The 15,481-nt window shown below is 46.1% G+C and overlaps 1 protein-coding gene across 2 annotated transcripts in view; it reads left to right on the forward strand.

The window, feature by feature from the left end:
* The window catches only part of CLMN (calmin), a 114,188-nt gene that overhangs the window by 70,003 nt on the left and 28,704 nt on the right, over nucleotides 1–15,481 (forward strand). For both annotated transcript variants that reach the window (XM_040333217.1, XM_040333218.1), the window contains exon 2: nucleotides 6,204–6,265. In XM_040333217.1, coding sequence (XP_040189151.1) covers nucleotides 6,204–6,265 — 62 coding nt within the window. The remainder of the gene's footprint in view (nucleotides 1–6,203; nucleotides 6,266–15,481) is intronic.

Consider the following 15,481-nt stretch of genomic DNA (forward strand, 5'->3'; position numbering starts at 1 on the left):
GGACGTGCCATTGTAGTGCATTATTCCTGATTGATCACCTGTCTGGGAACGCCTTTTGTTGTGCCTTATGATAGTCACCTTGTGTTGTAATAGCGCCTTGGGTCACATCCCAGCATAACATTTGTTGGCAAAACATTTTTTTTTCCTGCACGTGCCGTTTATACTATTGATGGCTGCAGACAGATTCTTCACTGCCGCTCACTGGATATTTTCTCTTTTTCGGGTCATTCTCTGTAAATCCGAGAGATGGTTGTGTGTGAAAATCCCAGAAATACTCAGACCAGCCCAGTGGCGTCACTAGGGTTGGTGTCACCCGGTGTGGTAAAACATGGTGTCACCCCCCCCCCCCCTGTCTAGGCTGCCCAGCACCAAGCAGGCAGCGCACAGGCACGGGGCGCACCCCAAACCAGCCCCTGTAAATGATAGTATAGTGGCAGGTTAGGGTAGTATAGAGTGGTATAGTGGCAGGTTGGTGTAGTGGGGTGGTATAGGACAGGTTAAGGTGGTATAGGGCATGTTGGGGTGATGTAGGGTAGTTTGGGGTGGTATAGGGCAAGTTAGGGTTGCATAGGGCAGGTTGGGGTGGTATAGTGCAAGTTAGGGTGGCATAGTGCACGTTGGGATGGCATTGGAAAGGTTCGGTGGTACAGGGCAAGTTAAGGTGGCATTGGGCAGGTTGGGGTGGTATAGGGCAAGTTATGGTGGCATAGGGCAGATTTGGGTGGTACAGGGCAAGTTAGGGTGGTACAGGGCAAGTTGCGGTGGCATGGGAAAGTTTGGGGTGGTACAGGGCAGGCTGGGGTGGTACAGGGCAGGCTGTGGTGGCACAGGGCAGGCTGTGGTGACACAGGGCAGGCTAGGTGGTACAGGGCAGGCTGGGATGGTACAGGGCAGGCTGGGGTGGCAAAGAGCAGGCTGGGGTGGTACAGGGCAGGCTGGGATTGCACAGGGCAGGCTGGGCATGTCAGCTAAAAAAAAAAAAAATGGGATGGTGTCACCCCTCTAGCGGGTGTCACCCGGTGTGGACCGCACCCCCCCCGCACCCCCTAGCAACGCCTCTGGACAGCCCGTCTGCCACCAACAACCATGCCGCGTTCAACGTCACTTCAATCCCCTTTCTTCCCCATTCTGATGCTCGGTTTGAACCTCAGCAAGTCGTCTTCATCACATCTAGATGCCTAAATGCATTGAGTTGCCGCCACGTGATTGGCTGATTAGCAATTTGTGTTACCAAGCGATTGGACAGGTGTGCCTAATAAAGTGGCCGGTGAGTTTTTATAGTTACATTGGTCCAAGCTGAAACAATGTAACTATGTAAAAATATACCGTGCCTGGAATTCTGACATTTTTTGCTAATAAACTAGATGGCGCTATCATAGGAAACCAGCATGCTCCTCAGTGCCATCTAGTGTCGCTAAGGCACATACTTGTTTCCTTTGACAGCGCCATCTAGTGGCCATAATAATTAATTTGATACGTGGGGAGTTTCCCCAACCCCAGTTGATTGTGCTGGCGGTCTGCTATTATCTCACAGCTTCCCATGGGTTTGGGCCATACCTTTAGCTCATGATGCCCTAAAAGTCCCCTGTTTGGTATCTATTTATTTGGTGTAACATCATCTTTTACATTTTACCAAAAAAATGTGGATTATACAGTGGAACCTCGGATTACGAGCATAATCCGTTCCAGGAGAATACTCGTAATCCAAAGTACTTGCATATCAAAGCGAGTTTCCCCATTGAAGTCAATGGAAATGAAAATAATTAGTTCCACATTGACTTCAATGGCATGCAATACCGCATGCGGCCAGAGGTGTGGGGGGGGGGCGCCGGAGAGCCTCGGAAACGGCCGAGAAAGGCCCGAGGACACTTTGGCTGACCTTGGCAAACCTCAGAAAGACTCCGTTCCCAAGGTTTACCGAGGTCAGCCGAGCCTCTTGTGAACCAGTTGTCCTCTCTGTCCAAAATGTGCTCCTTACTGTCCTGGAAAAAATGTACCCTTTCCTTTTGGTGTAGGACAGCCGTTCTCAACCTTTTTACCCCAGAGGACCCCTTTAAGCAGTTATTGCATCTTGAGAAACCACTGGTAAAATCAATTCATTGGGAATTTAGAGGGAAAAATGACCCTTATATTGGTGATTAGTTGAAAGAATTACAATTGGGGTCAAAGTGACAAACTTACAGGTAGAAAAAAAAAAGATCATTGGTGCCATGCATTGGCACTGCCAAGTGACATTGGCCCTATAACTATGCAGGCATCCTCAGATGTGGGGTCAATCAGCCACAGATCAAGGAACCCATGGACACCACTGGAGGCGCCCTAGTTGAGGATGGTTGGTGTAGGAAGGCTGCGGACTGTTGACCTCTAGAATTTGCCCTCGTGTGTTGGGCCATTCATTTGTTGGGAGGTTGTTTTGTCTCAGCTGTGGGGTCCATCAGCCATAGCTTAAGGAACCCCTGGACACTACTGGAGGAACCCTTGTTAAGAATGGTTGGTGTGGCCGACTCTTGACCTGTAGGTTTTGCCCTCCTGTGTTGGGCCATTCGTTTGTTGGAAGGTTGTATTTCAGATGTGGGGTCAATCAGCCGCAACTCAAGGAACCCCTGGATACCTCTGGAGGAACCGTGGTTGTGAATGGTTGGTGGAGGGGAGACTACTGGGTCTTGACCTGTAGGTTTTGCCCTCCCGTGTTGGGCCATTTGTTTGTAGGGAGGTTGACTTGTCTCATGTGGGGTCAATCGGCCACAACTCAAGAACACCGCTGGAGGAACCCTTGCTAAGAATGGTTGGGCCTTTCATTTGTTGGGAGGTTGCTTTGTCTCCCAAGTGTACAGGCCTTTGTATTCCTCACTGCACTACATATACCAATGCCAGGTTGTGGTTGGCCGTCGGGGTCTTTTGGATGTCCTAGCTTCTTCCTCCGTGTATTGCTGGGCTTTCTTTCATTTTCTGTTCTTTTCTACAGGACAGGATGTGAAAAATCCCCAATGGGATCCAGATGGCGAGGAAACGCTCTCAGGGAATTTATCCAAAATAAAAATAACATGTTTTGGCTTTTTACTCTGAAATAAAAATCTAATAATCGCTATTTTCACCCATCATCTAATTTGCATATTTTCAGCTTTCCCAGATTTAGAAGCTAACACATAAAACGGTGATTGCAACACAATACTGTATGCGCTGAGGATCATTCTCTAAACATAAAAATCTGATCAGGAAGATATTGAATATTAATATTTGGCCAGATTCACGTAGAGATACGACGGCGTATCAGTAGATACAACGTCGTAACTCCGAATCCGCGCCGTTGTATATTTAAGTGTATTCGCAAATTGAGATACGCTTAAATGTAGCTAAGATACGACCGCCGGCGTATCTTAGCTTTCTATTTACTCTGGCCGCTAGGGGCGTGTATGCTGATTTACGCCTAGAATACGTAAATCAGCGCGATTATGAACGTACGCATGCCCGTCGCAGTAAAGATACGCCGTTTACGTAAGGCGTTTTCAGGTGTAAAGATAATCCACCAAAAAGATGGCGCAGCCAATGTTAAGTATGGACATCGGAACCGCCGCCGAATTTCACGTCGTTTGCGTAAGTCGATTTAGAATAGGGCTGGGCGTAGGTTACGTTCACGTCTAAAGCATTGACTATTTACGACGTGATTTGGAGCATGCGCACTGGGATACGTCCACGGACGGCGCATGCGCCGTTCGTTCAAAACGTCATTTACGTGGGGTCATGCTTTATTTACATAAAACACGCCCACCTCTTCACAATTTGAATTAGGCGCGCTTACGCCGGCACATTTACGCTACGCCGCCGTAACTTAGGCAAAGGGCTTTGTGAATACAGCACTTGCCTCTCTAACTTGCGGTGGCGTAACGTAAATTACATACGCTACGCCCGCACAACTTTAAGCCGCCGTACGTGAATCTGGACAATTATTTTTATCTGATTAGTATGCATTGGTTACAATTATTATATTATATTGGGTTATAATTTGATGGGATTTCCCCTTGCTGTCTGCTGATTGGTTGCTGTCCTGAGAAGTGAGTGACGTGGGTCAGAACAGGAACCCGTGAGAATTCTATTAGGAGATCCCCTGGGGGGGTGGCTTGTGTTCTATAACTATCCCTGTAATTAGATGTAACTTCTCTGTGCCGAATCTTTATATAGAAGACGAGCAGAGTCCGACATCAGAAACGTTCTCAGTGATATTTTATTTCCTTGTTGTCTTTTTCTTTTATGTCTAATATCTTTCTCTGTTTGACACTTGTAAAATACACCAACCCCCCCCCCCCCAAAAAAAATCCCTAAACCCCCACCTACAAAAAAAAAAGAATAAGCTACAAGGCGTGAACTCCGCCCACTCTATCTGATACCCAGGGCCGCCATCAGGGGGGTACAGGCAGTACACCTGTAAGGGGCCCGGATGGCAACCCCCCCCCCCCCCTTTTTTTTTTTTTTTAGGGGCCCGGATGGCAACCCCCCCTTTTTTTATTTATTGTTTTTATAAAAAAAAAAATGTTATATATATATATATATATATATATATATATATATATATAATTTTATTATTATTTATTAAAGGGCCCAGAGGTCCCCAGGATGGCACCCCCCCCCCTTTTTTATAACATTTTTTACATTTTTATATATATCTATATTTTTTTTTATTACAGGGAACAGAGGTCCCAGGGCCCCATGTGGCAACCCCTCATTTTTTTTTTTTCGAGATAGGCCGCGTAAGTGTAAATATGCGCCGTCGTATCTGTGCGCCGTGCCCACAAACTGAGATACGCCTAAAAATAGGCTTCATCCGACCGACGTAACTTGCCTACGCCGGCGTATCGTAGGCGCATATTTACGCTGGGCGCATCTGCCGCTCCCATGGATTTTCTATGCACATATGCAAATGAGGGAGATACGCCGATTCACAATCGTACTTGCGCCCGGCGCATAAGTTATTCCCATATTTGAGGCGCAACCCATGCAAAGGTATGGACCAGGGAACTCAAGCCGCCGTATTTTACGTTGTTTACGTTGTACGTGAATATGGCTGGGCGTAGGTTACGTTCACGCCGTAGGCAGTGATCCGTCGTATCTTAGGCATTCGTTCCGACGTGATTCTGAGCATGCGCACTGGGATGCGTCCACGGGACGGCGCATGCGCCGTTCGTTATTCGTATCTGTCTGGCACTCGGCCCATCATTTGCATGGGGTCACGCCTCATTAGCATGTCTCACGCCCATGTCCACTTACGACGACTTGCGCCTAAGAAACCCAGCGCAGATTTGGCAGCACTGGCTTTGTGAATCCAGTGCTTGCCTCTCTGCGCTGCGTCGGCGTAGCGTAAAGAAGATACGCTACGGCGGCATAAATATGCTCCGATGTATGTGAATCCGGGCCATTCGTTTTACCTACCTGTAAGTCTTATTATAGGCTTACCTGTAGGGAAAAATCACCAAGCGGGAAATACAAGCGCTTTAATGAGACCGAAGTCATCTCTGCAATAGATAAAGGAAACAGCAGAGGGCGACAGCTAAGTGCAGTATATAGGAAAAGACTTTATTAGAAATCACAAGTAGCAAATCACAAGATGCATAAAGGTAAGAGCATATAACTCATCTAGTGCGGTTTGGTGTTCAGCCTCGGTGTGTCTTCAGGAGACAGGATGCAGATGACGCATATCAGGATCTGTGTAGGACGCCAGAAACTAAACCTGAAGTCCTGGAGCGCATGGACTGCGCAGGACCGGAAGTGATGTCTCACCTGGGAGGGCCGCAATGTGGGGGGGGGGGGCAAAAAATGTGTAGCAACTCCTCCCCCATTGTGGCCCTCCCGAATGTGTGAAGGATTATACTTATTTCCTATGAACCCCTGCGCCATCTAGTGACCATGATGCAGTATTTTCCTGAATCAATATTTTAGTGAATTAATGCAAGTTGATCTGTGGGGAAAATAGAAAAACGTTTAATTTTTGCCCCATTTTTTGTGAGTTTTGCTGAATGAATAATTGCGTGATTTTTTTTTTTTTTTTTATAAATACATCCCAAAAACTTTAGCAAAGACCCTCATAATAGGGTCACCATGGATTATTTTTATTGAAAAAGGCAAATTTTTTCAAATCTTGAAAGTGTTAAGTGGGATTTCCATAGACCTTCGTCTCTTGTGCTCATCGGCTTTTCTTTCTTTCATTTCAGCTGAACGGGAAAATGTACAGAAAAGAACGTTTACGCGGTGGATGAACCTTCACCTGGAAAAGGTGCGATGAGATATCACTTCTGTTAAAACATTTCTCCTGTCAAACATTAAAAAAATTATCCTTTATTCCTTTGATTCCTCTCACTTCTTATTCCTTTGATGCCATACCATTAGAAGTCCTGGCAGGGATTCTAGAGTACCATTAGAAGTCCTGGCAGGGATTCTAGAGTACCATTCAAAGTCCTGGCAGGGATTCTATGAGTACCATTCAAAGTCCTGGCAGGGATTCTATGAGTACCATTGGAAGTCCTGGCAGGGATTCTAGAGTACCATTAGAAGTCCTGGCAGGGATTCTAGAGTACCATTAGAAGTCCTGGCAGGGATTCTATGAGTAGCATTATAAGTCCTGGCAGGGATTCTAGAGTACCATTCAAAGTCCTGGCAGGGATTCTAGAGTACCATTCAAAGTCCTGGCAGGCATTCTAGAGTACCATAGGAAGTCCTGGCAGGGATTCTACGAATACCATTGGAAGTCCTGGCAGGGATTCCGAGAGTACCATTGACAGTGCTGGCAGGGATTCTGAGAGCACCATAGGAAGTCCTGGCAGGGCTTCTACAAGTACCATTCAAAGTCCTGGCAGAGATTCTGAGGATACCATTGAAAGTCCTGGCAGGGATTCTGAGAATACTGTTGGATGTCCTTGCAGGAATTCTATGAGTACCATTTAAAGTCCTGGCAGGGATTCCGAGAGTACCATTGACAGTCCTGGCAGGGATTCTGAGAGCACCATAGGGAGTCCTGGCAGGGATTCTACAAAGTACCATTGAAAGTCCTGGCAGGGATTCTGAGGATACCATTGAAAGTCCTGGCAGGGATTCTGAGAATACTGTTGGATGTCCTTGCAGGTATGAGTACCATTGGAAGTCCTGGCAGGGATTCTATGAGTACCATTGGAAGTCCTGGCAGGGATTCTATGAGTACCATTGGAAGTCCTGGCAGGGATTCTATGAGTACCATTGGAAGTCCTGGCAGGGATTCAGAGAATACTGTTGGATGTCCTTGCAGGAATTCTATGAGTACCATTGGAAGTCCTGGCAGGGATTCTGTGAGTACCATTGGAAGTCCTGGCAGGGATTCTATGAGTACCATTGGAAGTCCTGGCAGGGATTCTGAAAATATCTTTGGAAGTCTGGGCAGAGATTCTGTGATTATTATTGGAAGTCCTGGCAGAGATTCTACAATTCCCACTGGAAGTTCTGGTAGAGATTCTGCAAGTACCATTGGATATCCTGGAAGAGATTCTACGAGTACCATTGAAAGTCCTGGCAGGGATTCTGAGAGTACCATTGGAAGTCCTGGCAGAGATTGTATGAGTTCCATTGGAATTCCTTGCAGGGATTTCAAGTACCAACCAATTGGTAGAGTCATGTTCCATAGATGGATCCTCCATAACGCAGGATGAATAATTGGGTCAGATATGTGATATAGTGACACCTTAGTGTGGACCTCATGGGCGGGGCAGAGACATAAATAATTGCAGAGAAAGTATTTTTATTACATGCTATATAAGAAGTTGGTAGGGGTCCCCTCAAAACTCCAACATCAATTTCGAATGTAGTAGACCTTTATCAGTGAAAGATGGTCGGTCCATCCCATGAAGATCTCTCAATCCAAAGGGCCTGATTGTATCACCTACCTGAACAGATCCTCCCACCAATGGACACCCGTCATTGGCAGCCTTCAGTCGCACTACTGAAAGATTTTGGCTTTGGTAAAGATTATTGGTGCAAGGAAGATATCTAGATGAAGCTCATGTGAGACGCAGGGGCTCCTATGTGCAGGAAAAAAGCCAGAGCAGTTTTATTTTTGGACGGAATATAGACTGCGCCCCCCTCCCCCGCTCAACCCTGCTAGCCTTCACCTGTCAAAGTGAAATCATTTGTTGGGACGTCTGCTCTCGGGAATAACAAGAGCCAAAAAATCCATCACAAGCTTCCGTCTACAATTGTACAGGGACAGATTGTGAAATCCAATTAATGATTCACAGAGGCCCGAATGGGGGGGCATTAAAGCAAACTTGGGGCAAGCGCTGGAGATTTACGGGAGTCTATAGACTGGCTGAACACAGAGGGGCCTTTTTATATAAAGTAAATGAAAAGCCAGCGAACCTGAATGTACGAATTAACCAGCATTCCCTCATGAGTTGTAGGGATTTCTCTCTGTTGTTGTGCGAATGGGGCAACATCGAATGTTCTTAAGGTATTTTCTCTTCTGGATGAATGTTCTAAGACTATTGTTTTAGGATATTTTTGATGGAATGTTCTTGGGCTGTTGTTTTAGGCTATTATGTTTTCTGGTTGAAATGTTCATGAGGTTGCTTTTGATGGAAAGTTGTTAGGTTTTTGTTTTATGTTATTTTATTTTCTGGTTGAATTTTCTTAGACTTATTTTTAGCCATTTTTGATATAATGTTCTTAGACTGTTGTTAAGTCGGTTATATCTTCTGGTTGAATGTTCTGTAGCTATTGTTTTATGTTATTTTGTAATGGGACACTGTTAGGTTTTTTTAATGTTATTTTCTCTGCTGGTTGAATATTCTTATGCCGGGTACACACGAGAGGATTTATCCGCGGATACGGTTCTCCGGACCGTTTCCGCGGATAAATCCTCTGAGGATTTTGATCCGATGGAGTGTACATACCATCGGATCGAAATCCGCACCGAATTCCCATCGCGATGACGTGTCGCGCCGTCGCCGCGATGATGACGCGGCGACGTGCGCGACGATGTCATATAAGGAATTCCACGCATGCGTCGAATCATTACGACGCATGCGAGGGATGGGTTCGGACGGATCGATCCGGTGAGTCTGTACAGACCAGCGGATTGATCCGCTGGAGCCGATTCCAGCGGATAGATTTCTTAGCATGCTAAGACATTTTTATCCGCTGGAAATCGGTCGGCCCGAAAAAAATCAGCGGAAAAATATCCGCTGGGTTGTACACACCAGCGGATCTATCCGCTGGAACTGATCCGCAGATAAATTCCAGCGGATAGATCCTCTCGTGTGTACGGGGCCTTAGACTATTTTTCTAGGCTACTTTCTATGTAATTCAGCCTATTATGGGGCAGATCCACAGAGCGAGGACGCCGGCGTATCTACTGATACGCCGGCGTCCTTTCAAATTTCCCACGTCGTATCTTTGGTTTGAATCCTCAAACCAAGATACAACGGCATCTGGGTTAGATCCGACAGGCGTATGGCTTCGTACGCCTTCGGATCTTAGATGCAATACTTTGGCGTCCGCTGGGTGGAGTTCTCGTCGTTTTCCGCGTTGAGTATGCAAATTAGCTATTTCCGACGATCCACGAACGTACGCGCGGCCGTCGCATTCTCTTACGTCGTCTCTAGTCGGCTTTTTCCGGCGTATATTTAAAGCTGGTGTTTTGCGGCGTATAGTTAGACTTGCCATGTTAAGTATGGCCGTCGTTCCCGCGTTTATTTTGAATTTTGAATTTTTTTTGCGTAAGTCGTCCGTGAATCGGGATGGACGTAATTCACGTCTATGTTAAAAAAAATGACGTCCTTGCGATGTAATTTAGCGCAATGCACGGCGGAAAATTTAGGGACGGCGCATGAGCAGTTCATTCGGCGCTGGGACGCGCTTCATTTAAACACGCCCCCTAATCGCCGATTTGAATTACGTGCCGTTATGCCGCCAGAGATAGACTACGCCGCCGTAACTTACGGCGCGAAATCTTTAAGGATTCAAACTAAAGCCAGGTAAGGTACGGCGGCGTAGCGTATCTATGATACGCTGCGCGGGTGCAGATCTCTGTGGATCTGCCCCTCTGTATGTATGTATTTTTTTTTATATATTTTTGGGGGATATTTATTACAGCAAAAAGTAAAAAATATTTTTTTTTTCAAAATTGTCGCTCTATTTTTGTTTATAGCGCAAAAACTAAAAACCGCAGAGGTGATTAAATCCCACCAAAATAAAGCTCTATTTGTGGGAAAAAAAGGGCGCCAATTTTGTTTGGGAGCCACGTCGCACGACAGCGCAATTGTCAGTTAAAGTGAGTGGCGAGTGCCGAATCGCAAAAAGTGCTCTGGTCTTTGACCAGCAATATGGTCCGGGGATTAAGTGGTTAATAAAAATATCTCTGTGTGGTATTTCTATAAAAAGAACAAACAGCACGATTCAAACACAATCTGATACCCGATTGGCTGAAAGGATAGGCAATCCTATTGGACACCTAGGAGAAGATGGGAGGAGCCGCACAGAAGACACACGCCCCGCCATCGATAGAAGCCCACTGCACTTGTATCTGCACTGCTTCCATCCTACCGCGCACAGGGCCCTAATCGGCTCTAAGGCAGTTTTTTATATTTTATATTGGACTTGCTCTACTTCATCCTGAAAGTATTCCAGCTTGCACTTGCTGTGAAAGCTTCCGGCGGTGCTGGTGTAATGGAATAAATAAAAGGTCGACATTCCAGACGCGGCCCGAGTCCTGCAGGTCTGGACTGTGTCAGTTATTGGAGAGCGCCGGTCTCCCCTCTGGTCATTTTCTGGGCTTCTTAAATAACTGACATTTGGCATTCTGGGGCCCGCAGTGCAGTAAACCCAGACAGTGATCGATGGCGGTGAACAGGGGGGGGGGGGGGGACTGGGGGGCACACAGGCCCTTCTCTGTCTGCCTGGTGTATGTGATCCTTCGGGATCATTTGCAACCTTACATCATGGGTGCACCACACCTTCCCCGGAGCCCGTGCCAACACACACGATCCACACCGGCTGACAAAGCACCTTTGTTCTGCCAATGCGTGGCTTCCATCAGGGGACAGGACTTTACCTCTCTCACATTTTCCACCTCTTATGTATCTGCTGTGCATTGTTCTATTTTCTAATAGCCTGAAGTAGATATCAACACCAACTGGGTGACCTTTGATTTGCTAAAGCATTGTGTATGATAAGTAATTGATTTATTTATTTTTATTAATATTTTTTTTCTAGCTTTCCCCTTTTTTCATCCTTGTTGGCTTCTGCTGATCTCCTACAGCCTCTTTGAAGCCACTTGCTATTTGTATGCACTCCAGGGATGGTTGCATGGAATTTCTCAGGGTGGGTTTCATGATGGTGTCAACAGTGGGCCATGCCATGATGGTGTCAAAAAAGAGTGGACCATACTATGATGATATCAACAGTGGACTGTGCCATGATGGTGTCAACAGTAGGCCATGCTATGATAGTGTCAACAGTGGACCGTGCCACGATGATATCAACAGTTGACTGTGCCATAATGGTGACAACAGTGGGCCGTGCCATGATGATGTCAACAGTGGGCCGTGCCATGATGATATAAAAAAAGAGTGGACCATACTATGATGATATCAACAGTGGACTGTGCCATGATGGTGTCAACAGTAGGCCATGCTATGATAGTGTCAACAGTGGACCGTGCCACGATGATATCAACAGTTGACTGTGCCATAATGGTGACAACAGTGGGCCGTGCCATGATGATGTCAACAGTGGGCCGTGCCATGATGATATAAAAAAAGAGTGGACCATACTATGATGATATCAACAGTGGACTGTGCCATGATGGTGTTAACAGTAGGCCGTGCTATGATAGTGTCAACAGTGGACCATGACACGATGATCTCAACAGTGGACTGTGCCATAATGGTGACAACAGTGGGCCGTGCCATGATGGTGTCTACAGTGAACCGTGCCATCACGGTGTCAACAGTGGGCCGTGCCATGATGGCTTCAACAGTGGATTGTGCCTTGATGATGTCAACAGTGGACCGTGTGATGATGGGGTCAACAGTGGACTGTGCCATGATAGTATCAACAGTGGACTGGGCATAATGATGTCAACAGTGGGCCGTGTCATGATGGTGTCAACAGTGAACCATGCCATGATGGCGTCAACAGTGAACCATGCCATGATGGCGTCAACAGTGGATTGTGCCTTGATGATGTCAACAGTGGACCGTGTGATGATGGGGTTAACAGTGGACTGTGCCATGATGGTATCAACAGTGGACTGTGCATGATGATGTCAACAGTGGGCTGTGTCATGATGGTGTCAAAAGTGAACCATGCCATGATGGTGTCAACAGTGAACCATGCCATGATGGTGTCAACAGTGAACCATGCCATGATGGTGTCAACAGTGGCCCGTGTCATGATGGTATCAACAATGGGCCGTGTCATGATGATGTCAACAGTGAACCATGCCATGATGATGTCAATAGTGGACCCTACTGGTGTTGTGTGTTTAAAACACTCTATTGGAAGACGCTTAGGCAGTGTGGCAACACATTCTCGGCAAGTATAGAAGGTACTTGTTGATCCTGCCAAAAAATATTGCATCTTTGTCATTCTAATGAGTTGAACAGGAAGCAAAAACAATGCTATCTTTCTTCTGTAACTTCCCCATGGGCAAGGGCAGGCTTGTTTATTGTCCAGCCTAAGTGAGAACTGTGGCTTCCTCCATAGAAACAGTAGAGAAATGAGCGTAGCCACCCAAGGACAGGAAGAGTTACTGGCAGGATGTCAACAGTGGACCGTGTGATGATGGGGTTATCAGTGGACTGTGCCATGATGGTATCAACAGTGGGCCGTGTCATGATAGTGTCAACAGTGAACCATGCCATGATGGCGTCAACAGTGAACCATGCCATGATGATGTCAACAGTGAACCATGCCATGATGGTGTCAACAGTGGATCGTGCCATAATGGTGTCAACAGTGGACCGTGCCATGATGGTGTCAACAGTGGACCGTGCCATGATGGCATCAACAGTGGATTGTGCCTTGATGATGTCAACAGTGGACCGTGTCATGATGGTATCAACAGTGGGCCGTGTCATGATGATGTCAACAGTGAACCATGCCATGATGATGTCAATAGTGGACCCTACTGGTGTCGTGTGTTTAAAACACTCTATTGGAAGTCGCTTAGGCAGTGTGGCAACACATTCTCGGCAAGTATAGAAGGTACTTGTTGATCCTGCCAACAAAATATTGCGTCTTTGTCATTCTAATGAGTTGAACAGGAAGCAAAAACAATGCTATCTTTCTTCTGTAACTTCCCCATGGACAAGGGCAGGCTTGTTTATTGTCCAGCCTAAGAGAGAACTGTGGCTTCCTCCATAGAAACAGTGGAGAAATGAGCGTAGCCACCCAAGGACAGGAAGAGTTACTGGCAGGATGTCAACAGTGGACCGTGTGATGATGGGGTCAACAGTGGACTGTGCCATGATGGTATCAACAGTGGACTGTGCATGATGATGTCAACAGTGGGCCGTGTCATAATGGTGTCAACAGTGAACCATGCCATGATGGCGTCAACAGTGAACCGTGTCATGATGGCGTCAACAGTGAACCATGCCATGATGGCGTCAACAGTGAACCATGCCATGATGGCGTCAACAGTGAACCATGCCATGATGGTGTCAACAGTGGATCGTGCCATAATGGTGTCAACAGTGGACCGTGCCATGATGGCGTCAACAGTGGATTGTGTCTTGATGATGTCAACAGTGGACCGTGTGATGATGGGGTCAACAGTGGACTGTGCCATGATGGTATCAACAGTGGACTGTGCATGATGATGTCAACAGTGAACCCTACTGGTATCTTTCTTCTGTAACTTCCCCATGGACAAGGGCAGGCTTGTTTATTGTCCAGCCTAAGAGAGAACTGTGGCTTCCTCCATAGAAACAGTGGAGAAATGAGCGTAGCCACCCAAGGACAGGAAGAGTTACTGGCAGGATGTCAACAGTGGACCGTGTGATGATGGGGTCAATGGTGGACTGTGCGTGATGATGTCAACAGTGGGCCGTGCCATGATGGTGTCAACAGTGAACCGTGCCATGATGGTGTCAACAGTGGACCATGCCATGATGGCGTCAACAGTGGATTGTGCCTTGATGATGTCAACAGTGGACCGTGTGATGATGGGGTCAACAGTGGACTGTGCCATGATGGTATCAACAGTGGACTGTGCATGATGATGTCAACAGTGAACCCTACTGGTATCTTTCTTCTGTAACTTCCCCATGGACAAGGGAAGGCTTGTTTATTGTCCAGCCTAAGTGAGAACTGTGGCTTCCTCCATAGAAACAGTGGAGAAATGAGCGTAGCCACCCAAGGACAGGAAGAGTTACTGGCAGGATCGCCACATAAAAATAAATGGTAAAAGCCTGAATAATCCATTGAAGAAGTCACGTGACAAATGATGCAACGCGTCGGGTGGAGCTGGTGACTTCACTTCCCGTGTCTCGTACATCGGAAATTAGCGGTGAGGAAGCGAGGAGCTCGTACCTTGGAAACAATATTTGCATTTAATACAAGATGTAAAAAAAAAAATATTTTATTATTGGAGCTGGTGTTCCTGATTACCGAAGATCTTCTTAATATATTACATTTTTGTTTGCAGGTTTAGACCTTCAGCCCCATCTAGTGGCCAAAGTGCGATATCGTCTTCTGAAATACCTCAATGAAAAAAGTATACCGCATTTTGGCCACTAGATGGAGCTAACAAGCATAGGAATTAATCTGTTATGGAAATTACAGTAAGAATTTGTGCAGCCTGCACCAATGTGTATAATAGACCACTAGCTGTAACTATAATGCCCAGCTGCACTGAACAATATGAGCCCTTTGCAGAAGAGTCCTCCTTTAACCACTTGACCACTGGGCACGTAAACCCACTTAATAACCAGACCAATTTTCAGCTTTCGGTACTCTCACAATTTGAATGACAATTACTCAGTCATACAACATTGTACCCAAATGAAATTTTCGTCCTTTTTTTCACACAAATAGAGCTTTCTTTTGGTGGTATTTAATCACCGTTGGGTTTTTTATTTTTTACGCTATAAGAGAAAAAAGACTGAAAATTCGGTAAAAAATAATAATTTTTCTTTGTTTCTGTTATAAAATTTAGCAAATTTAGTACTTTTTCTTCATTCTTTTGCATAAATGTGAAAGATGAAGTTACGCCGAGTAAATAGATACCCAACATGTCACCCTTCAAAATTGCACACGCTCATGGAATGGCGCCAAATTTTGCTACTTAAAAATCCCCATAGGCGACGTTGCAGAGTATTGTGGGGTATTGCAGAGTATTTTGGGGTATTGCAGAGTAGTGTGGGGTATTGCAGAGTATATTGCAGAGTATTTTGGGGTATTGCAGAGTATTTTGGGGTATTGCAGAGTATTTTGGGGTATTGCAGAGTAGTGTGGGGTATTG

Source organism: Rana temporaria, chromosome 13 (genome assembly GCF_905171775.1).
Source record: "Rana temporaria chromosome 13, aRanTem1.1, whole genome shotgun sequence".
NCBI classification, from domain to species: Eukaryota; Metazoa; Chordata; class Amphibia; order Anura; family Ranidae; genus Rana; species Rana temporaria.